Below are 23,097 nucleotides of genomic sequence, written 5' to 3'. Positions count from 1 at the left end.
CAAAATTGTGCACACACTTACCTCAAAAGATAAGAATGAGGACACAGAGAGGGAACAACGATTCCCAAACAATATTTCCACTTAGGATAAAAAAAACGTCTTATCCAAAATAAGAGAAAGCAAAGCTGAGAGTACCTAAAGTCTCCAAACAGAAGATAACAAAAAAGAAAACATTCCAAGATAAAATTTTAAAATCTATGGAATGCTACGGCTCAAACTGAGCCTACTTAAAAACAAGGTTAAAAACGCCAGGAGAAGCAACAGACTTAAACACAGGCCTGATACTAAACCAGGGTCTGACAAAAAGGTTACACGTCTGGCACATCTGTCAGACACCTGTATAAAAAAAGATAACGCAGAAATCTGTCCCTTCAGAGAACTGACTGACAAAATGTCCTTCAGAACGTCCCAAAGAATGGCAAAACCCCTAGGAATCCCAAATCTACTTTTAAGAGTAGTCCAATCATTTCTAATCTGGAAATTTATGCCATATTTTATGGTAAAATTTACCAGTAACAGGCTTGCAAGCCTGAACCATGATCTCAATAACCGATTCAGAAAAAACACGCTAGACAGAACTAAGCATGCAATCCTCCAAGCTGAAAGCTTCAGAGAAAACAAAATAAGGACCTTAAATCAGAAGGACCTTCCTCAGGAACAACCACCAAGGTGGAAGAAATACATCTCCGCTAGGTCTGAAAACCCTTTCCTGCGAGTCTATGCAGGAACCATTAAAATCCCAAGAACCTGCCAGGAATTATAGCAGAGCAGCCTACTAATCTCATGACCCTAAATACAACTTGGAAACTTGGCATACTGCCATTGCCAAATCCAACACCCCCCCATGTGAGGATTAACCTGGAGAACCCTCCAGGAGACTACTCCCGGAATGAAAAATCTGACTGCTCAAGAAGTCCGCTCCTGGTATACACTCTTGAAAAGAGAAAAGAAAACAAACTAGAATGTGGGCGCCCGCCAATCGAACAAACCACACCAATCATGGCAAAGTTCCTCCCAGGTAGATGATGTAAACCACTGAGATGAAATTGTGCACTAGAACCTGAAAAACAGAAAAGACAACTCAGGCCAAGCCATCAGAGCATTGCAGATCGCTCTCTACTCCAAAAAGGTTATGAAGAGAGCAGGCTCCTCCCAAGTCCATAGTCACCAACCCAACAGGCTAGTGACCATGACTAACACATAGGAAAGTCTCCGGAAGCATGTGCCCCAAGACAGATGTACTTGAGAAAGCCAAAAAATTCTGGAGAATGCAGGTAAAGATCCTGCTACCTATTGCAAGCAAAGCAAGCGCTCCACCATTAGCTCCCTTCTCTGATCCACAGGGAATAATCTCATGTCGACAGATCAAGATCTATCCTCCAAGACAAAACTACAAGATCCTCTGGCCACTATCTGAACATGCATAACCACAGACTCTCAGATGAATCAAGCAAAGGGATGATGTCCAATGAAGCAACCATCAGACCATTACCTTCATACATAGAGCCACTAAAGGACTAAACAGAAGTGTGACGAAAGAAGCAAAAAGAAAAAAACCTCTATTTCCTGAACTCTGAGAAAAATAATTTCAGAGATAGGGAAACTAATCTGGTCCCTAAGAAAATACATATGTAGCTGGACCAAGAGAACTCATTGTCAGATACACTTCCATTCGAGGATAGAAGAGAGACAAATGGCACCACAGCAATTCCCTGAAACCAGAACACTGCCAAAATAGCCCCATCTGAGAATCATGGCAAGATCAAAGGGAAGAGCTACAAACTGAAAGAGTTTGACAGAAAAGGAAACATCAGGAACTTGAAATTACACGTCCTCCAGGATTAAGGTCACTATGAACTGACCCTCTTAGTTCACTGGATTCCATTTGAAGAACGGTACCATGAGACAACCTGTTGAGACACTTTTGGACTACTAAATTCCCTCCTTTTCGGGAACCTCAAACAAAAATGATAAAATCCTAGGCCCTGTTCTCTTACAGGAAATGGAACTATCACCCACAGGTAAGAGAAATCCTAAATGCACCCGTAGATAAAATAGAGAGGAGAAAATTGCAGGGAAGGAATGACTACTAAATAGTAACTCTGAATCACAATCTCCACAGACTATCTGGAACATCTCATATCCATATCTGAAGACAAACAGAGAGAATGAACCCCCCACTTGGACCAATTATGGAATTGGGGCACAATCCTTTATATTAGAAATATTCCTGACAGATCAGGACCAAAACAAGGTCTTACCCGTGTACCGATGCACCACAAACTTGGACTCAGAGGAAAATCCACTGTCCATAACGCCCCGCGGACTAGAAAAGCAAAGGCAGATATCTTGTGTTAGGTAGCATCAGAAATAAAGAATTGGCTAGCTTAAGAGCCTAAATTTTGTACTAGAGCTGCTCCAAAGGAATCTCTACCTAATTGGAAATAGAAAAGGCATTGCACCAAAAAGATGCCGCACTTGACACAGTGGCAATACAAACTGCAATGTAAATCACCAGCCTAGACCATTGATCCTAAAAAGAACAACTATCCTTTCTAGGAATTGTAGTTCTCTTAGCCAGAGTAGCAATGCCCTACTACTTTAGGTACCATGCACCATGATATTTAATGGAGACAACAACAGGAAACCTTTTTTTTTGTTTTATAAAAACAGGATATGTGGAAAAAAGAAATCCCTGACTTCACTAAAATCATAGAGTGTATGATAGAGATATGTATCGAAGTCGCCCCAAAATAACCAAAAACCTCCTTACCATACACAAAGGTGTTCAAGCTTGAATCTGGAGGATACTCCTCAGCATGAGATGAAGGAATTATACTGTCAGAATGTGATATATCACCCTCAGAAGCCCTAGTGACTGCACTGCATCAGACTTATGAGGGATAGCAAAATCTTTAACAGAAATCTTACTATCTGAATATTTAAAATGTCCTCTTGCACTTTCCCTGAAAGGAAAGAGAGGCAGATAACACCGCAGATATCGAGAGAATACCTGAGCAGAAAATCTACATGCAAATACACTCCTCCAGGAGGATTGAGGAATCGCAGGGCACTGCATGTGAAACTGTAAAGGCTTGGGACATGAAGGAAAACTGTGGCATAGCCGAAACAGCATCATCCTAGGCGACATACGACTCATAGGGCTTGATATATACAGTAGTTCACATAAAAAAACGTAATATAAGTTACCATGAAATTCAGAGGAGCATAGAAAAAAACAATCTGAACTTGAGAATAAAATTCTTAATTTAAAAAGGGAAGATACATATACACTGAACATTAAGAAATTCTGCACCTTAAGTAACACTGTACAGTAAGTAGCACAGTACATTAACATTCAGAACATTAAATAGCAGCATTGCTGTGGTGCTCTTTGCCTCCTCCTGCTGGCCAGGAGTGATATTCTCACTAGTAATTGATGATTCCGGGGACTCACTATATCTTAGGAAAGAAACATAGTACTTATAGTTAGCACTCTTGCCTCAAAACACTTCATTTAGAGAAAATGGATATATATAAAATATGGCCATTCACACTGATAGAGAAACAACAGATGAGAGTATATAGGAATGCAATACAATTTATTAAATTACACTATTAGAACTGATGGAGATGTATATTGCTTAGTCACAAAGACAGAATACAAAAAGTCCCCTTGTGTGAAAAAATCCATAAACATGTCAACATTGGGTATTTCTAAACTCAGGGCAAAATTTAGAAAACATTTAGCATGGGTGTTTTTGGTGGTTGTATAAGTGAACAGATTTTGGGGGTCAAAGTTAGAAAAAGTGTGTTTTTTTCATCATATTATATAAAAAAAATTTTATAGTAAATTATATATGATATTATGTAAATAATGGTATCTTTAGAAAGTCAATTTAATGGCGAGAAAAACAGTATATAATATGCGTTGGAACTGTAAATGAGTAAGAGCGAAAATACAGCTAAAAACAAAACGCAGAAATGTAAAAAGTAAATTTATGCTTAACTGATAAATTAATTTCTTCTATTTTACGACGAGTCCACGGATTCATCCTTTACTTGTGGGATATTATCCTCCTGCTAACAGGAAGTGGCAAAGAGCACCACAGCAGAGCTGTCTATATAACTCCTCCCTTAGCTCCACCCACCAGTCATTCGACCGAAGATACAGGAAGAAAAAGGAAAAACTACAAGGTGCAGAGGTGACTGAAGTTTAAAATCAAAAAATATAATCTGTCTTAAAATGACAGGGCGGGCCGTGGACTCGTCGTATCAAAGAAGAAATTAATTTATCAGGTAAGCATAAATTTACTTTTCTTCTATAAGGTACGACGAGTCCACAGATTCATCCTTTACTTGTGGGATACAATACCAAAGCTACAGGACACGGATGAACGGGAGGGACAAGACAGATGGTTAAACAGAAGGCACCACTGCTTGAAGAACCTTTCTCCCAAAAATAGCCTCCGAAGAAGCAAAAGTATCAAATTTGGAAAATTTGGAAAAGGTATGAAACGAAGACCAAGTCGCGGCCTTACAAATCTGTTCAACAGAAGCATCATTTTTAAAAGCCCATGTGGAAGCCACCGCTCTAGTAGAGTGAGCTGTAATCCTTTCAGGAGGCTGCTGTCCAGCAGTCTCATATGCCAAATGGATGATGCTTTTCAGCCAAAAAGAAAGATGTAGCCGTAGCTTTTTGACCTCTACGTTTTCCAGAATAGACAACAAACAAATTAGATGTTTGACGGAAATCTTCGGTTGCTTGCAAGTAAAACTTCAAAGCACGAACCACGTACAAGTTGTGCAACAGACGCTCCTTCTTAGAGGAAGGATTAGGACACAGAGAAGGAACAACAATTTTCTGATTGATATTCCTATTAGTAACAACCTTAGGAAGGAATCCTGGTTTGGTACGCAAAACCACCTTATCAGCATGGAAAACAAGATAAGGTGAGTTGCATTGCAATGCAGATAGTTCAGAAACTCTTCGAGCCAAAGAGATAGCAACTAAAAACAGAACTTTCCAAGATAGAAGCTTAATATCTATGGAATGCATAGGTTCAAACGGAACCCCTTAGAGAACTTTAAGAACTAAATTCAAACTCCATGGCGGAGCAACAGGTTTAAACACAGGCTTGATTCTAACTAAAGCCTGACAGAACGACTGAACGTCTGGAACATCTGCCAGACGCTTGTGCAGTAGAATTGATGAAGCAGATATCTGTCCCTTTAAGGAACTAGCTGATAGTCCCTTCTCCAATCCTTCTTGGAGAAAGGACAAAATCCTAGGTATCCTGATCTTACTCCATTAGTAGCCTTTGGATTCGCACCAATAAAGATATTTACGCCATATCTTATGATAAATTTTCCTAGTGACAGGCTTTCGAGCCTGAATCAAGGTATCTATGACTGACTCGGAGAAACCCCGCTTGGATAAAATCAAGCGTTCAATCTCCAAGCAGTCAGCCGCAGAGAAACTAGATTTGGATGCTGGAACGGACTTTGAATCAGAAGGTCCTGTCTCAGAGGCAGAGTCCAAGGTGGAAGAGATGACATGTCCACCAGGTCTGCATACCAAGTCCTGCGTGGCCACGCAGGTGCTATCAAAATCACTGAAGCTCTCTCCTGTTTGATTCTGGCAATCAGATGCGGAAGGAGAGGAAATGGTGGAAACACGTAAGCCAGGTTGAACGACCAAGGTACTGCTAGAGCATCTATCAGTACTGACTGAGGATCCCTTGATCTGGACCCTTAACAAGGAAGTTTGGCGTTCTGACGAGACGCCATCAGATCCAATTCTGGTGTGCCCCATTGCTGAATCAATTGTGCAAACACCTCCGGATGGAGTTCCCACTCCCCCGGATGAAAAGTCTAATGACTTAGAAAATCCGCTTCCCAGTTCTCCACTCCTGGGATATAGATTGCTGATAGATGGCAAGAGTGAGTCTCTGCCCATCAAATTATTTTGGTAACCTCTATCATCGCTAGAGAATTCTTTGTTCCCCCCGATGATTGATATATGCTACAGTAGTGATATTGTCCGACTGGAATCTTATAAATCTGGCCGAAGCCAGCTGAGGCCACACCTGAAGCGCGTTGAATATCGCTCTCAGTTCTAGAATATTTATCGGGTCCACAAACCCTGAGCTTTCAGGGAATTCCAGACTGCACCCCAGCCCAATAGGCTGGCGTCCGTCGTCACTATGACCCATGCTGGCCTGCGGAAACACATTCCCTGGGATAGATGATCCTGTGACAACCACCAAAGAAGAGAATCTCTGGTCTCTTGATCCAGATTTATCTGAGGAGATAAATCTGCATAATCCCCATTCCACTGTTTGAGCATGCATAGTTGCAGTGGTCTGAGATGCAAGCAAGCAAACTGAATTATGTCCATTGCCGCTACCATTAGTCCGATTACCTCCATACACTGAGCCACTGATGGCCGAGGAATGGAATGAAGAGCTCGGCAGGTGGTGAAAATATTTGATTTCCTGACCTCCGTCAGAAAAATTTTCATGTCCACCGAATCTATCAGAGTTCCCAGGAATGGAACTCTTGTGAGGGGGATAAGTGAACTCTTTTTACGTTCACCTTTCACCCGTGAGATCTTAGAAAAGCCAACACGATGTCCGTGTGAGACTTGGCTAGTTGGTAAGTCGACACCTGAATTAAGATATCGTCCAGATAAGGCGCCACTGCTATGCTCCGCGGCCTTAGAACCGCCAGAAGGGACCCTAGCACCTTTGTGAAATTTCTGGGAGCTGTGGCCAACCCGAAGGGAAGACCCACGAACTGGTAATGCTTGTCCAGAAATGCAAACCTGAGGAGCTGGATAGGGATGAGAAGATACACATCCTTAAAGTCCACGGTGGTCATATATTGACCCTCCAGGATCATTGGTAAAATAGTCAGAATGGTCTCCATCTTGAAGGATGGGACTCTGAGGAATTTGTTTAGGATCTTGAGATCTAAAATTGGTCTGTAGGTTCCCTCTTTTTTGGGAACCACAAACAGATTGGAGTAGAACCCCTGCCCTTGTTCTGTTTTCGGAACTTGGCAGATCACTCCCATGGTATATAGGTCTTCTACACAGCGTAAGAATGCTTCTCTTTTTGTCTGGTTTACAGACAATTGAGAAAGATGGAATCTCCCCCTTGGAGGAGAATCTTTGAAATCTAGAAGATACCCCTGGGTTACGACTTCTAAAGCCCAGGAGTCCTGAACGTCTCTTGCCCAAGCCTCAGCAAAGAGAGAAAGTCTGCCCCCTACTAGATCCGGTCCCGGATCGGGGGCTACCCCTTTATGCTGTCTTGGTGGCAGCAGCGGGCTTCTTGGCCTGTTTACCCTTGTTCCAAGTCTGGTTAGGTCTCCAGACTGACTTGGAATGAGCAAAATTCTCCTCTTGCTTTGCAGCAGGGGAGGAGGTAGAGGGACCACCTTTGAAGTTTTAAAAGGAACGAAAATTATTTTGTTTGGTCCTCATCTTATTTGTCTTATCCTGCGGAATGGCATGGCCTTTCCCTCCAGTGATGTCTGAAATGATCTCTTTCAGTTCAGGCCCGAATAGGGTCTTACCCTTGAAAGGGATGGCTAAAAGCTTAGATTTTGATGACACATCAGCAGACCAGGAATTAAGCCATAACGCTCTACGTGCTAAAATGGAAAAACCTCAATTCTTTGCTGCTAATTTAGCCAGTTGAAAAGCGGCATCTGTAATGAATGAATTAGCTAGCTTGAGAGCGCCAATTCTATCTAGAATATCATCTAATGGGGTCTCAACCTGAAGAGCCTCCTCCAGAGCCTTGAACCAAAAAGCAGCTACAGTAGTTACAGGAACAATGCACGCTATAGGTTGGAGAAGAAAACCCTAATGAACAAATATTTTCTTTAGGAGACCCTCTAATTTTTTATCCATAGGAGAGGGACCGTTTGCCACGAGTCCCGCATGGTGTTTGATATGGGAAACATTTTCTTAAAAGTAGGAGGGGGAGACGGAATACCTGGTCTATCCCACTCCTTAGTAACAATGTCCAAAATCCTCATAGGGACCGGAAAAACATCAGTGTAGGCAGGAACCTCTAGAAATCTGTCCATTTTACACAATTTCTCTGGAACTACAATAGGGTAACAATCACTCAGTCGCTAAAACCTCCCTGAGCAATAAGCGCAGGTGTTCTAGTTTAAATTTAAAAGCCGTCATATCTGTGTCTGTCTGAGGGAACATCTTTCCTGAATCAGAAATTTCTCCCTCAGACAGCAAATCCCTCACCCCCAACTCAGAACATTGTGAGGGTACATCGGATATGGCTAATAAAGCGTCAGAGGGCTCAGCATTTGTTCTCACACCAGACCTACTGCACTTCCCCTGCAATCCAGGCAGCTTAGATAAAACCTCTGTGAGGGTAGTATTCATAACTGCGGCCATATCTTGCACGGTGAAAGAATTAGACGCACTAGAAGTACTTGGCGTCGCTTGTGCGGGCGTTAATGGTTGTGACACTTGGGGAGAATTAGATGGCATAACCTGATTCCCTTCTGACTGAGAATCATCCTGCGACATACTTTTAGTAGCTAAAATATGTTCTCTGCAATTTATTGACCATTCAGTGCATGAGAGACACATTCTAAGTGGGGGTTAGACGTATTAGGCTTCTAAACATATTGAACAATGACTTTCTTCAATGTCAGACATGTTGAATAGGCTAGTAATGACTACAAACAAGCATGAAAACACTTTATTTAGTGAAAAAGATAACAATCTTAAAAAACGGTACTGCGCCTTTAAGAGAAAAAAAGCATACACGTTCTGCAAAACTGATTTAAAATGCACCAAATTTTTCAAATTTTTGCATGCAGACTCAATATGTGTAGTTAAGTTTGCCCCACAAGGAAATTTAACATTTAACCCTTTAATGTGCAAACCAGATTGAAATGAGGCCTAAATCCGGAAAAAAACACCCCCAGCACCTTGCCACAGCCCTGCTGTGGCTCCTACCTGCCCTCAGGGATAGTAAATATGGAGTTAAAGCTTCGATTTGGGCCAAAACATTCACAAGGGCCCTCAGGAGTTGGAGCTTGCTGGTTGCTGAGTGAAAGCAACTTCGCATCTGAGGCGCGAAAATAGGCCCCGCCCATCTCACTCGATGTCTCTACAGCCTCAAAGAACCGCACCAGAGCGGTTTTAAACTAGCCATGTGGGTTCTGAGACCCATAAAATAAGCCAAGTGTACCCGCAATAAAGTTTGCCCACAAAACGTTAACAGCACTCCCAGTTCATAAAACGTTTCAAACATTTTTTACTTAGCCCCTTACACAAGCTTAGTAATGCCTGTCTATAGCTCTTAGGATTACTGCTTACCCTTATCCTCATGGGGATACTGTCAGCCTTTCTGAAATACACAGTCTCTCCAGAAAAAATGACTGAACATACCTGACTGCTGTATAGCATGAAAACGTTCCTCACACTGAAGTTTCCTGTACTCCTCAGCTTCTGTGGGAACTGCACTGGATCTTAGTTACAAATGCTAAGATCATCATCCTCCAGGCAGGAGTCTTCATCCATCTGCTACCTGAGAGTAAATAGTACACATCGGTGCCATTTAAAACAAAAAACTCTTGCTTGAAGAAATTAAAAACTAATATTTTATCTCTTTCACTTTACCCTTCCTAGTACTTAGAGTAGGCAAAGAGAATGACTGGGGGGTGGAGCTAAGGGAGGAGCTATATAGAGAGCTCTGCTGTGGTGCTCTTTGCCACTTCCTGTTAGCAGGAGGATAATATCCCACAAGTAAAGGATGAATCCGTGGACTTGTCGTACCTTATAGAAGAAAACAGCCCTAGTCCTTAACAGTAAGAAAATTGAAAAATGGTTTGACACTAAGGGGGTATGGTGCATCAAAAATCGTAAAAAAAAAATTGTTCACCAAAAATGGTATTATCAAAAACATAAAATTTGTAGTTAAATTACACAGAAATAAATTGTATTAAATATGCACAGCATAAATCGTAATTTAAGTACACTGGATATGCAATAAAAAACACATATAACTTTGAAATGTTAAGTATAAAGTACAAAGCGTAATTGTTTTTTTTTTTTCATAAAATAGACTCAAATATGTCATTTTAAAGTTTAAACATATGCCAGAGGTCCCTCTGTACACCGTACTCCATTGCAAACTTTTACTTAACAAAGAGCTCTAATTATTTTTATGGGAGATATCTCGCCATTCACAGGGACAGACTTTTTTTTTTTATAGAATTCCATGAGGGATGCCCCTACGAGTGCCGGCGTAGAAAACCACATCTAGACTCACAATTTTTTGTGTGTGCTGTATATATTTATAACCCGACTAAGAACATTTTTTACTGTGGTTTGGTGACCCAGTTGGAATAACATTTGCAATTTAGTAATTTTAACACAAAATTTATGCAGAGGTAAGTAAATACATAATCATTTTTAGATTTGAAACAGCATTTAAAACTTTATTCTTTCTAGTACTTACTTGCTTTACATTTTCTGCTAAAAATACGAAATAAACACTGCAAAATCCCAACTGTGTGATCACTAGAAATGAGTCCACAAGTTTCCTGTAGGAAGAAAACAAATTTTATGATAAATAAAACAAATAATTAACAAAAGAAAACCTTCAAAACCAACAGTAATGTATAATAGTTTGACTAGTAAATAGAAAAATTCACCATCTCCTTTCAAGTTAGTAAATTGTATATATTGTAAATTTATAAAAAAATATCACAATTTAAAATCAGAAACATACTCAGCGCAAAAAAAAAATAAAAATGTATGCTTAACTGATAAATTTATTTATTTCCGGATATGGTGAGTCCACTACATCCTCAATTACTAGTGGGAATATCACTCCTGGCCAGCAGAAGGAGGCAAAGAGCACCACAGCAAAGCTGTTAAGTATCAATCCCCTTCCCAAAGTCATTTGACTGAAGGGAAATGAAAAAAGGAATAACACAAGGTGTAGAGGTGCCTGATGTTTAGGCAAAAATAACTGTCTTGATAAAAGGGTGGGGCCGTGGACTCACCATATCCGGAAAGAAATACATTTATCAGGTAAGCATACATTTTGTTTTCTTTCCTAAGATATGGTGAGTCCACGATGTCCTCAATTACAAGTGGGAACCAATACCCACGCTAGAGGACAAGGAATGAAAAGGGAGGGAGAACAAGACAGGCAGGGCCATCTTTAACACAGGGCAAAAGGGGCAGTCTCTGTTGAGGGGCCCAAGAGTCCAAAAAAAAAACAAAAAACAAAAAAAAACACATTCAGTCATGATACTGTCAGTCAAAAGTACTCTGCTTATATTTTTTTTTTTTTTAAACTGTGCCAGACCGTACCGGTGTCATGTGACATGCCAAGCTATTGCCATGTGCTGTTTTAGATGTGCACTGTCCAGCACTGAATGCAAGGCCCTAACTTGGGATCCAGCCATTCCCACTGCATCAGAAAGGTCCTACTGGGGTTACCACTGTTACCACGTAATTGCTCTGGTGGTGGGGATTGTTTCTGGGTAGGGCTGACTGTAGGCGCATGCAGCAGAAAGCTGGAGCAGCAGGCACATGAGGATTTGAGCATCTGTGCAGCTGCACATACTGCTCTCTTCAGTCTTGAGGCTGTATGACACATCTCACACTGTATCCATGCAGCCTTGGGCAGACAGCATCCAGTCTGCTGGTCCCCTGAGCCCTGCTCTTTCTGCTGTGGCCCTAAGATCAACTAACTGAAGTTTGTTAGGGGAACAGTGCTTTGTAGAAAGGTGTCAGTGGGAAGAATAAGTGAGTGCACACACACCCCTCCCCATGCAGCATTGTATAGTGCAGGGTGAGAGGGAAGTGACATGTGCTGCTGTGGCTGATGTATAGTGTCATGCTGATACTTCAAACATTAATGTAAGGTTTATTTTTATAGTTTTTGTTTTCTCTCTGTCTCAGATTTTACAGCTTCCCATAGCAGTTCTGCTGTTTCAGTCAGTAAACTTATATTTGTCTGCACCTCCATGCTTCCTCCTCAGTCTTTAACTTGCTTTGCTCCTGTTGGCTGCCCTAAATCTCCACAGTGGAGGAATTTTTATATTTATTTGCTTATTAATACTGCTTAGGTCCAGTTTCACATATTGCAATTTATATAATTTTTTTAAAATGATTAGCCCAGCAGTGGATGATCCACTGCTGGGCTAAATTTTTTGAAAACAATTATAAAATAAATTGATTTAGTTGTTTTTTTGGGATGTTGGGGTGGAGAGCGAAATTGCATGGGGTGGGGGGGGGGGCAAGAACATTTTTGCCCAGGGTCCAGTCAATATTAAAGACGGCCCTGCAGACAGGCAGACCTAAACAGAAGGCACCACCGCTTGAAGAACCTTTCTCTTAAAAGAAGCCTCGGCTGAGGCAAAACTATCAAATTTGGAAAATTTTGAAAAAGTATGCAAACAGGACCAAGTTGCAGCCTTGCAAATCTGTTCCACAGAAACTTCATTTTTGAAAGCCCACGAAGAGGAGACAGCCCTCGTGGAATGAGCCATAATTCTCTCAGGAGCCTGCTGTCCAGCAGTCTCATAAGCAAAACAAATTATACTTCTCTACCATAGAGAGAAGTAGCAGTCGGATTCGGGCATTTAAGCTTTCCAGAGAAACAAACAAGCAGGAGAGAGGACTGGCGAAAATCATTAGTTGCCTGTAGGTAGAATTTTTAGAGCACACACAACATCCAGGTTGTACAACAAACATTCCTTATGAGGAGGAGGATTAGGACATAGGGAAGGAAAAACAATTTCCTGATTAGCATTCCTATCTTAAACCACTTTAGGAAGAAAACCAAACTTAGTACCAAGAACCACCTTATCAGCATGAAAAATAAGGCAAGGCGAATATACACTGCAAGGCCGAGAGTTCCGAAACTCTCAGAGCAGAAAAAAAAGCAAAAAGAAACAAAACCTTCCAAGATAATAATAAGGATTAGGACATAGGGAAGGAAAAACAATTTCCTGATTAGCATTCCTATCTTAAACCACTTTAGGAAGAAAACCAAACTTAGTACCAAGAACCACCTTATCAGCATGAAAAATAAGGCAAGGCGAATCACACTGCAAGGCCGAGAGTTCCGAAACTCTCAGAGCAGAAAAAAAAGCAAAAAGAAACAAAACCTTCCAAGATAATAATAAGGATTAGGACATAGGGAAGGAAAAACAATTTCCTGATTAGCATTCCTATCTTAAACCACTTTAGGAAGAAAACCAAACTTAGTACCAAGAACCACCTTATCAGCATGAAAAATAAGGCAAGGCGAATATACACTGCAAGGCCGAGAGTTCCGAAACTCTCAGAGCAGAAAAAAAAGCAAAAAGAAACAAAACCTTCCAAGATAATAATAAGGATTAGGACATAGGGAAGGAAAAACAATTTCCTGATTAGCATTCCTATCTTAAACCACTTTAGGAAGAAAACCAAACTTAGTACCAAGAACCACCTTATCAGCATGAAAAATAAGGCAAGGCGAATATACACTGCAAGGCCGAGAGTTCCGAAACTCTCAGAGCAGAAAAAAAAGCAAAAAGAAACAAAACCTTCCAAGATAATAATAAGGATTAGGACATAGGGAAGGAAAAACAATTTCCTGATTAGCATTCCTATCTTAAACCACTTTAGGAAGAAAACCAAACTTAGTACCAAGAACCACCTTATCAGCATGAAAAATAAGGCAAGGCGAATCACACTGCAAGGCCGAGAGTTCCGAAACTCTCAGAGCAGAAAAAAAAGCAAAAAGAAACAAAACCTTCCAAGATAATAACTTAATATCTATGGAATGTAAAGGTTTAAACTGAGCCTGCTGCAAAACTTTAAGAACAAGGTTAAGGCTCCAAGGAGGAGCAACAGACTTAAACACAGGCCTGAATCTGACCAGGGCCTGACAAAAAGATTGAACGTCTGGTACATCCGCCAGACGTTTATGTAACAGAATAGATAATGCAGAAATCTGACCTTTCAAAATACAGACTGACAATACCTTCTCCAGACCTTCCTGGAGAAAAGACAAAATCCTAGGAATCCTGACCCTACTCCAAGAGTAGCCCTTGGATTCACACCAATCACTCCCCGGGAAGAAATGTCTTTCTGCTTAGGAAAACCACTTCCCAGTTGTTCACTCCTTGAATGTGAATGACAGATAGACAGCAAATGCGAGCTTCCACCCACAGAACAATCCGAGCCACCTCCTTTATGGCTAAGGAACCCCAAGTTCCTCCTTGGTGGTTGATGTAAGCAACTGAGGTGATATAGTCCAACTGGAACCTGATAAACTGGCTAAGGACAACTGAAGGCCAAGCCATCAGAGCAATGTAAATTGCTCTCGTACTTATGGGGAAAGCAGACTCCTTCCAAGTCCATAGTCCTTGCGCCTTTAAAGAGTCCCAGACTGCTCCCCAGCCCAGCAGGCTGGCGTTCATGGTAACAATCACCCAGGAAGGTCTCCAGAAGCCTGTGCCCGAGACAGATGCTCCTGAGAAAAGCACCACAGGAGAGAGTCTCTTGTCAACTGGTCTAGATCTATACTCTAAGATAAATCTGAATGGTCTCTGTTCCATTGTCTAAGCATGCATAACTGCAGAGCTCTCAAATAAGATTGAGCTCTCAAATAAGATTGAGCAAAGGGATAATGTCCATGGAAGCGATCATTAGACCAATTACCTCCATACATTGGGCCACTGATAGCCGAACAGTAGACTGCAGAGAGAGGCAAGAGGAAAGAAACATCCACCTAGATTACGAGTCTTGCGTTAGCCTTAAAAAGCAGCGTCGAGAGGTCCCAACGCTGCTTTTTAACGCCCGCTGGTATTACGAGTCTGGCAGGTACAGGTGTACCGCTCACTTTTCTTCCGCGTCTCGAGCTTACTGCAAATCCCCTTACGTAAATTGCGTATCCTATCTTTTCAATGGGACTTGCATAAAGCCGGTATTACGAGTCTTGGAGAAAGTGAGCGGTAGACCCTCTTCTGTCAAGACTCCTAAAGCATTTAAAAGTCAGTAGTTAAGAGTTTTATGGGCTAACGCCGTAACATAAAACTCACACCCATAAACTACCTATTAACCCCTAAACCGAGCCCCCCCCCCCCATCGCAAATACTTAAATAATTTTTTTTAACCCCTAATCTGCCGACCGGATATCGCTGCCACTTTAATAAATATATTAACCCCTAAACTGCCGCACTCCCGCCTCGCAAACACTAGCTAAATTTTATTAACCCCTAATCTGCCGCCCCCAACGTCGCCGCTACTATATTAAATTTATTAACCCCTAAACCTAAGTCTAACCCTAAGTCTAACCCCCCCCAACTTAAATATAATTTAAATAAAACGAAATAAAAATACTACAATTAAATAAATTATTCCTATTTAAAACTAAATACTTACCTATAAAATAAACCCTAAGCTAGCTACAATATAACTAATAGTTACATTGTAGCTAGCTTAGGGTTTATTTTTATTTTACAGGCAACTTTGCATTTATTTTAACTAGGTACAATAGCTACTAAATAGTTATTAACTATTTAATAACTTCCAAGTTAAAATAAGTACACATTTACCTGTAAAATAAACCCTAACCTAAGTTACAATTACACCTAACACTACACTATAATTAAATTAATTTACTAAATTACCTACAATTAAATAAAAATAAGTACAAAAAAAACCCACTAAATTACAGAAAAAAATAAAATTACAAGAATTTTAAACTAATTACACCTAATCTAATCCCCCTAATAAAATAAAAAAGCCACCCGAAATAAAAATCCCTACCCTATACTAAATTACAAATAGCCTTTAAAAGGACTTTTTGCGGGGCATTGCCCCAAAGTAATCAGCTCTATTACCTTTTAAAAAAAAAATACAATACCCTCCCAACATTAAAACCCACCACCCACACACACAACCCTACTCTAAAACCCACCCAATCCCCCCTTAATAAAACCTAACACTAACCCCTTGAAGATCACCCTACCGTGAGACGTCTTCACCCAGCTGGGCACAAGTGGTCCTCCAGAGGGGCAGAAGTCTTCATCCAGGCGGCATCTTCTATCTTCATCCATCCGGAGCGGGTCCATCTTGAAGCCAGCCGACTCGGCGCATCCATCCAAACCGACGACTACACGACGAATGACGGTTCCTTTAACCCTTTAAGGACACAGCTTTCAGTTTGCTCAATAGTTTTATGACGGAAAACTTCCGTCATATGTCCTTAAGAGGTTAAATGACATCATTCAAGATGGCGTCCCTTGAATTCCGATTGGCTGATAGGAATTAAGGTAGGAAAAATCCTATTGGCACAGCCAATAGAATGCGAGCTCAATCCTATTGGCTGATTGGATTTTTCCTACCTTAATTCCGATTGGCTGATGGAATCCTATCAGCCAATCAGAATTCAAGGGACGCCATCTTGGATGACGTCATTTAAAGGAACCGTCATTCGTTGTGTAGTTGTCGGTCTGGATGGATGCTCCGCGTCGGCTGGCTTCAAGATGGACCCGCTCCGCATGGATGAAGATAGAAGATGCCGTCTGGATGAAGACTTCTGCCCATCTGGAGGTCCTCTTCTGCCCGGATCGGATGAAGACTTCTGCCCCTCTGGAGGAACACTTGTGCCCGGCTGGGTGAAGACGTCTCAAGGTAGGGTGATCCTTAAGGGGTTAGTGTTAGGTTTTATTAAGGGGGGATTGGGTGGGTTTTAGAGTAGGGGTGGGTGTGTGGGTGGTGGGTTTTAATGTTTGGGGGGTATTGTATTTTTTTTTCCAGGTAATAGAGCTGATTACTTTGGGGCAATGCCCCGCAAAAAGCCTTTTTAAGGGCTATTTGTAATTTAGTATAGGGTAGGGATTTTTATTATTTTGGGGGGCTTTTTTATTTTATTAGGGGGATTAGATTGGGTGTAATTAGTTTAAAATTCTTGTAATGATTGTATTTTTTTCTGCAATTTAGTGTTTTGGTTTTTTTTCGTACTTTAGTTTATTTTATTTAATTGTAGTTAATTGTAGGTAATTTAGTAAATTAATTTAATTATACGGTAGTGTTAGGTGTAATTGTAACTTAGGTTAGGTTTTATTTTACAGGTAAATTTGTATTTATTTTAACTAGGTAGTTATTAAATAGTTAATAACTATTTAATAACTATTCTACCTAGTTAAAATAAATACAAAGTTGCCTGTAAAATAAAAATAAACCCTAAGATAGCTACAATGTAACTATTAGTTATATTGTAGCTATCTTAGGGTTTATTTTATAGGTAAGTATTTAGTTTTAAATAGGAATTATTTAGTGAATTGTAGTAATTTTATTTAGATGTATTTAAATTATATTTAAGTTAGGTGGGGTTAGGGTTAGACTTAGATTTAGGGGTTAATAACTTTATTATAGTGGCGGCGACGTTGGCGGCGGCAGATTAAGGGTTAATAAATAAAAAGTAGGTGTTGGCAATGTTGGGGGCAGCAGATTAGGGGTTCATAGGGATAATGTAGGTGGCGGCAATGACCACAGTCCAAAGATCTGGGACATTTCATATCCATGCTTGATAAAATGAGAAAGCCCGCACCGCGCAGGATCCGATCCCGGATCAGGGGTAAACCCTTCACGCTGATGTAGACTCAGCTGTGGGTCTCATTGATTGCTTTCCCTTGTTCCAAGACTGATTAGATTTCCAAGAAGACATACTCTTCCTGCTTGGAAGAGGAAGACTTCCCTGTGAAGTTACAAAAGGAAGTAAAATTACTCTGACGTCCTTTTAGGTCTATACTTCTTAACCTGTGGTAGAAAAGACCCTTTACCCCCTGTAAAAACAGAAATTATTTCTGCCAGACCAGGTCCAAACAAGGACCTACCCTGTAAGGATACGCCAGAAGCTTGAACGAAACATCAGCTGACCAAGATTTCAGCCACAAAACCCAACTGGCTAGCACAGCTAAGCCAGATATCTTGGCTTCCAGTATATTTAGACAAGGCGCTGCATCAAAAGGAAGCCACACTTGAAAATAGTGGCAATACAAACTGCATGTTTCAATTGAAAACCAAGATGATCAAAAAATCCTCCAGCTTCTTGTCCATGGGATCCGTAATGGAGCAGCTCTCCTCTATAGGGATCGTAGTACTCTTCTACATAAGGCACCATGATCTTTAATGGAGTCAGTGACAGGAAAAAATCCTTTAAAAGACCGGAGACAGGGATAAGGTATCCCTGGCTTCTCCTATTCCTGTGAAAAGTCTCTATAGCACAGTCTAGAATCACTTCCACGGAGGAAGGAACATCATAGTAAGTAAAAAAATGTAATAAAACTTACTCGGTTGACAACGACAGGAATATCGGTGTTGTCCAAAGTAGCCAAAACCTCCTTTAAAAATACACAAGGTGTTCAAGCATACATCTGAAGGATACCACTTCAGCATCAGAAGAAGGAATTATACTCTCCAAATCTGAGATTTTACCCTCAGAGGCTACCAACGTATTCTCCTCATCAGACTTATGAGGAAGGACAACCTGAGTAGCAGCAAATAGGGCAGTAACCTTACTATCTGAATCTCTTACGTTCCTTATGCATCTTCCATTTAGTATAGGAAATGCAGATAATGCCGCAGATAACTCTAAAGATACCTGGGCAACTAGTTCTGCCGGCAAAACTCCCCCAGGAGATTGAGATGAACCACAGGGCACTGCATGTGACACCATTAAGGCTTGGGACTTCTGAGGAGAAAGCTGTGGCATTGCCTAAACAGCATCATCCTGAGAGACATGAGGTTATCAAAATATATTTTCCATAATTTTTTGAAAAATTAAAATACTTAAAATGAACACCATCACTTTAAGACTATAAAGAGTAGCCTTAGAACAGGATAGACATAAATGTAAATAAGAATAGATTTCTGTTCCAAAATTATAATCCTAAATATATTTCCTTTTCAGTATAGGGAATCGAACTTGGGACTCTGAGGTATATAAGAATAAAAAAACCTGACAAGCTATAGTTCAGTTTTAGTATTGCATAAACATAAAATAACCCCAATTCTGTAATTACAGAAATTTCTTTAATGTGACATTTATGAATAAAATAATTTTGTAAGTGAAGGAAAAACTATCCTGAGCATATGTACATGGAGGACTTGGCTGTTGTATATATGCAGGATACGCCAGCTCCATTGTGTCACTTATCAGAACGCAGTACTAAAACTGCTGACCTACTCAGATACCGTTCATATGCTGACGACATGTAACCAATACTTGGAATACCTGGGCAACTTCGAGTGTCCCCATAAAAATACAGTCGCTAAATATACTGACTGCACACAAGCCCCTCCGCTCCATTCTCATGTCGGAGAAGGAGTCTGGGTGACGTGAGCGCTACAGCCACAAAATGGGCGCCGCTCCGTTCTTCCCTAACAGAGAAGAAGGCAGAGCCAGAAGGACTGTGAAGAAAAAAACATTGCACAGCCGAAATAAACAGGAAGTGCTAAAACATGAACACGCCACAACAAACCAGTACTGCAATATTCAAGGCTCTCATGAACTCCTTGATAGAAAAGAAGAGTCAGTCTCTCTCTTACATGTCACATTAAGTGCCTGCACACTGCCATAATTAATATCCTAACTAGGATATAATTTTTCCCAATCAAATTTTGCAGAATTCTTTACCTACTAGAAGACAAAAAGGCACTTACCTACATCTAGCCGTCTGGCAGGAGGACAACTTACATGGTATGAGAGGACACATACTCCTCACAGAGACCTATGGAAAAACAGAGTAAACCTACTTTGGCTTTCTATACCATGGGCCGTAAATATGTTAGGAAAACGCAGCAAGGCACACCTTACAAGTTCCTAACTGCATTAAAGCCACCACTGCCCTACTGAAGAGACTAACATGGAGTACAGATAGACCCAAAAACTTGCTTGCAGCAAAAGAAATCCAATTTTCTTCAGACACCAAAACTTCACCTCCTCCATTGACAGAGGCAAAGAGAATGACTGGGGTTTGTGGGAAGGGGAGTGATACATAACAGCTTTGCTGGGTGCTCTTTGCCTCCTTCTACTGGCCAGGAGTGATATTCCCACTAGTAATTGAGGACTCACCATATCTAAGGAAAGAAAAAGAGGTGTATTGCTAGACTGAAAACCGAGTCAATTTGGGTAGAACGTTTATATTATATTTGTCATGATTACAGATACTTTTCTCTTTTTGGGATGCTCACAAACTGAGCACAAGTACAGGTAGAAAACCCGTTATCCAAACTGCTTGTGACCAGAAAAGGTTTGGATTTCGGAATAGTTTGGATTTTGGAATATTTGCATCTTTAAATTGCAACAGTTTGGAGAGAGGGTGGAACTGTGTAAAGTGTAAACGACAGTATCTTGTCATGTAGGCAATATTTATATATTACATAATACAACTTATACATGCAGCCTTAAGGCAGTTTGATATATTTTCTAATACTTTTGTGTGCATGATACCCTCAAAAATATAGTACAGTTCTGTACTATAATATTGTATAATATTGTATGTAATATTTGTTGTTTTAAATAAATATGGACTATTATTTGCATTTTATAACACAACAAAAATAAACCAAAGAGACAGGGGAAAACACAGAGAAGACAGACTTAAAGGGACAGTCTACACAAAAAATGTTTTTGTTTAAAAAGATAGATAAAGCCTTTACTACCCATTCCCCAACTTTGCACAACCAACATTGTTATATTAATCTACTTTATAACATTTAAACCTCTAAATTTCTGCCTGTTTCAAAGCCATTAAAGGCAGCCTCTTATCACATGCTTTTGTATTTTATTTTCACAACAGGAGACTAATAGTACATGTGGGCCATATAGATAACAATGTGTTCACTCCCAGGGAGTTATTTAAGAGTTAGCACAACACAGTACTAAATGCAACTAAATAGATTTTAAATAGTCACAGTCATGTGATCAGGGGGCTTTCAGAAGATGCTTAGATACAAGGTAATTACAGAGGTAACAAGTATATTTATATAACTGTGATGGTTATGTAAAACTGGGGAATTGGTAATAAAGGGATTATCTATCTTTTTGAACAATAACAATTATATTGTAGACTGTCCCTTTAAAGGATTGGAAAATAGTAATTTTGATAATTTTATTTTTAAAAGTAACAATTAAAAAGTTTGAATTTTAAAATTCAGGATTTGGGGATTTCTACCTGTATAGAATGTAAATGGACAACCCTCACCTACGTATGCTAAAGTTGTGTGCTAGTTGCCAGCAAGTTGTGATGATGTGCATACCCAGTAAGTACCTTTAAACTCGACAGTTACTATATTATATTTAAAGTTAAACCTTAAACATAATACACCAGTGTTTGTTACTTCCAGGCCTCCCAGAGCCCAAACAGACCAGAATTTAAGTATTTCCATTCCAAGGCTCAATCATTATTATCTGTTATGGCACCTTGAGCGCTGGATCTAAGAAACACTGTAATAAACTATTGTGGCATCTGTATTTCTCTCATGTGTTATCATATTACTATAAAAGCTTCAGTTTGGTGAAGTGGAGTCCTTGGTCTGGAACATTTTTCTTATATATATTGTATAACTGTACCACCCGAAGAAAAGATTTGCATCTGTCGAGATCACAGTCAACTTTGGACGGACAAAGGATGCCACCAGAACAATAGACTGATGATGGATCCTCCAAGAAAAGGGATATACTTTTAGCATTGAAAACTGAAGAGGCCCCATGTGAAACTGAGAAAAATAAATCACATCTGAGGCTGTTTATTATCAGACCTAAAACATTCATGCAAAGAGCTACAGAAGGAGGATGGACTAACTGAAAATGTACACAAGCTGAGAGAAACTTCATCCTTCTCTGTTCTGTCAAAGAAAGTGTCATGATGACTGAATGGATTATTACACCCAGAAAAAAAATCCTACACTGAAAGGACAGAAAACTTCCAGGAAAGTTTATTTTCCATCCCCACTCTTGAAGAAACAACAAAAGTCTCATGTAATGAAATATTTCTAAATGTAATGATGGGAGTCTGTACCAATATATTGTTTAGATATGGAACTCTTATGACAGATAAGAGACCCCCAGATCCCTTGGAAAAATGTTGTGAGTGTAAGCCAGACCAAACTGAAAACAATGATACCTGTGAATAGTTTCCATCTTGAAAACAGAAACCCTGAAAAACTTGTTTAAAGTTTTAAAATTCAGAACAATTCTGTAAATTCCTTATTTCTTGGGAACAATAACGTGACAGGAATAGAAAACCTGACTCTGTTCCAATTCTAGAACTGGAAATCTTACATACATAGATTCCAGATCGGAAATCTACTGAAACAAAAGGCTATTGTTATTACAGGATTCTTTGGAACATGAGACAGAAGAAATCTTCCCCTGGGAAGCCTTGATCTGAAACCTTTTCTGTATCATTGGGAAAAAAAAAACTGAAAAAAAAGGCACAATCTTCCCCCTAAAAGAAGATCTAGATCAGGGACCATACCTTCATGCAGACTTGGTAGTGGAAACTGCTTCTTGGACTATTTAGACCTGTTCTAATTAGGGATAGGCTTACAGGAAAAACTAGAAGAACCCTGCTTTATGAATGAAGAAGAGGACTTCTGGGTCTTAGATTGACGAAAGAAACAAAAATGGATAGAAGCCCTAGAATTACCTAAAGACTTTTTATCGTGAGGAAAAAAGGCTACTTCCCCTAGTCACCGTAGAGATAATGACATCCAGTCCAGACACAAAGAACACCTTCTCTTTAAAAGGAAGAAACAGAAGTCTAGATTTAGGAACTATGTCAGTAAACCATGATTTCAAGAGCAAAGCCCGCTAAGTCAAAACTGCTATTGTCATGTTCTTAGCATTGACCTCAATAAGATCCACAACAGCATCACAAGTGAAATCATTAGCGGTTTTAAAAATTAAAAAAGCCGAGGCGCACCATCCATCCGACACGTGAAAATAACGGCGTACAATCAAGCCAACACGTGAAAAAATTGAAAAGTGCAATTAAGCAGACACATGAAAAAAATCAATGCGTGCAAAA

At 40.0% G+C, this 23,097-nt stretch overlaps 1 protein-coding gene across 1 annotated transcript in view; it reads right to left on the bottom strand.

The window, feature by feature from the left end:
* The window catches only part of SLC36A4 (solute carrier family 36 member 4), an 879,508-nt gene that overhangs the window by 578,566 nt on the left and 277,845 nt on the right, over nucleotides 1–23,097 (bottom strand). Inside the window, 1 exon segment of the mRNA XM_053708622.1 lies at nucleotides 10,509–10,593. Coding sequence (XP_053564597.1) covers nucleotides 10,509–10,593 — 85 coding nt within the window.

Source organism: Bombina bombina, chromosome 3 (genome assembly GCF_027579735.1).
Source record: "Bombina bombina isolate aBomBom1 chromosome 3, aBomBom1.pri, whole genome shotgun sequence".
In the NCBI taxonomy this organism is placed as follows: Eukaryota; Metazoa; Chordata; class Amphibia; order Anura; family Bombinatoridae; genus Bombina; species Bombina bombina.
The sequence above is the reverse complement of the archived record's forward strand: the minus strand, read 5'-3'. Positions and strand labels throughout refer to the sequence as shown.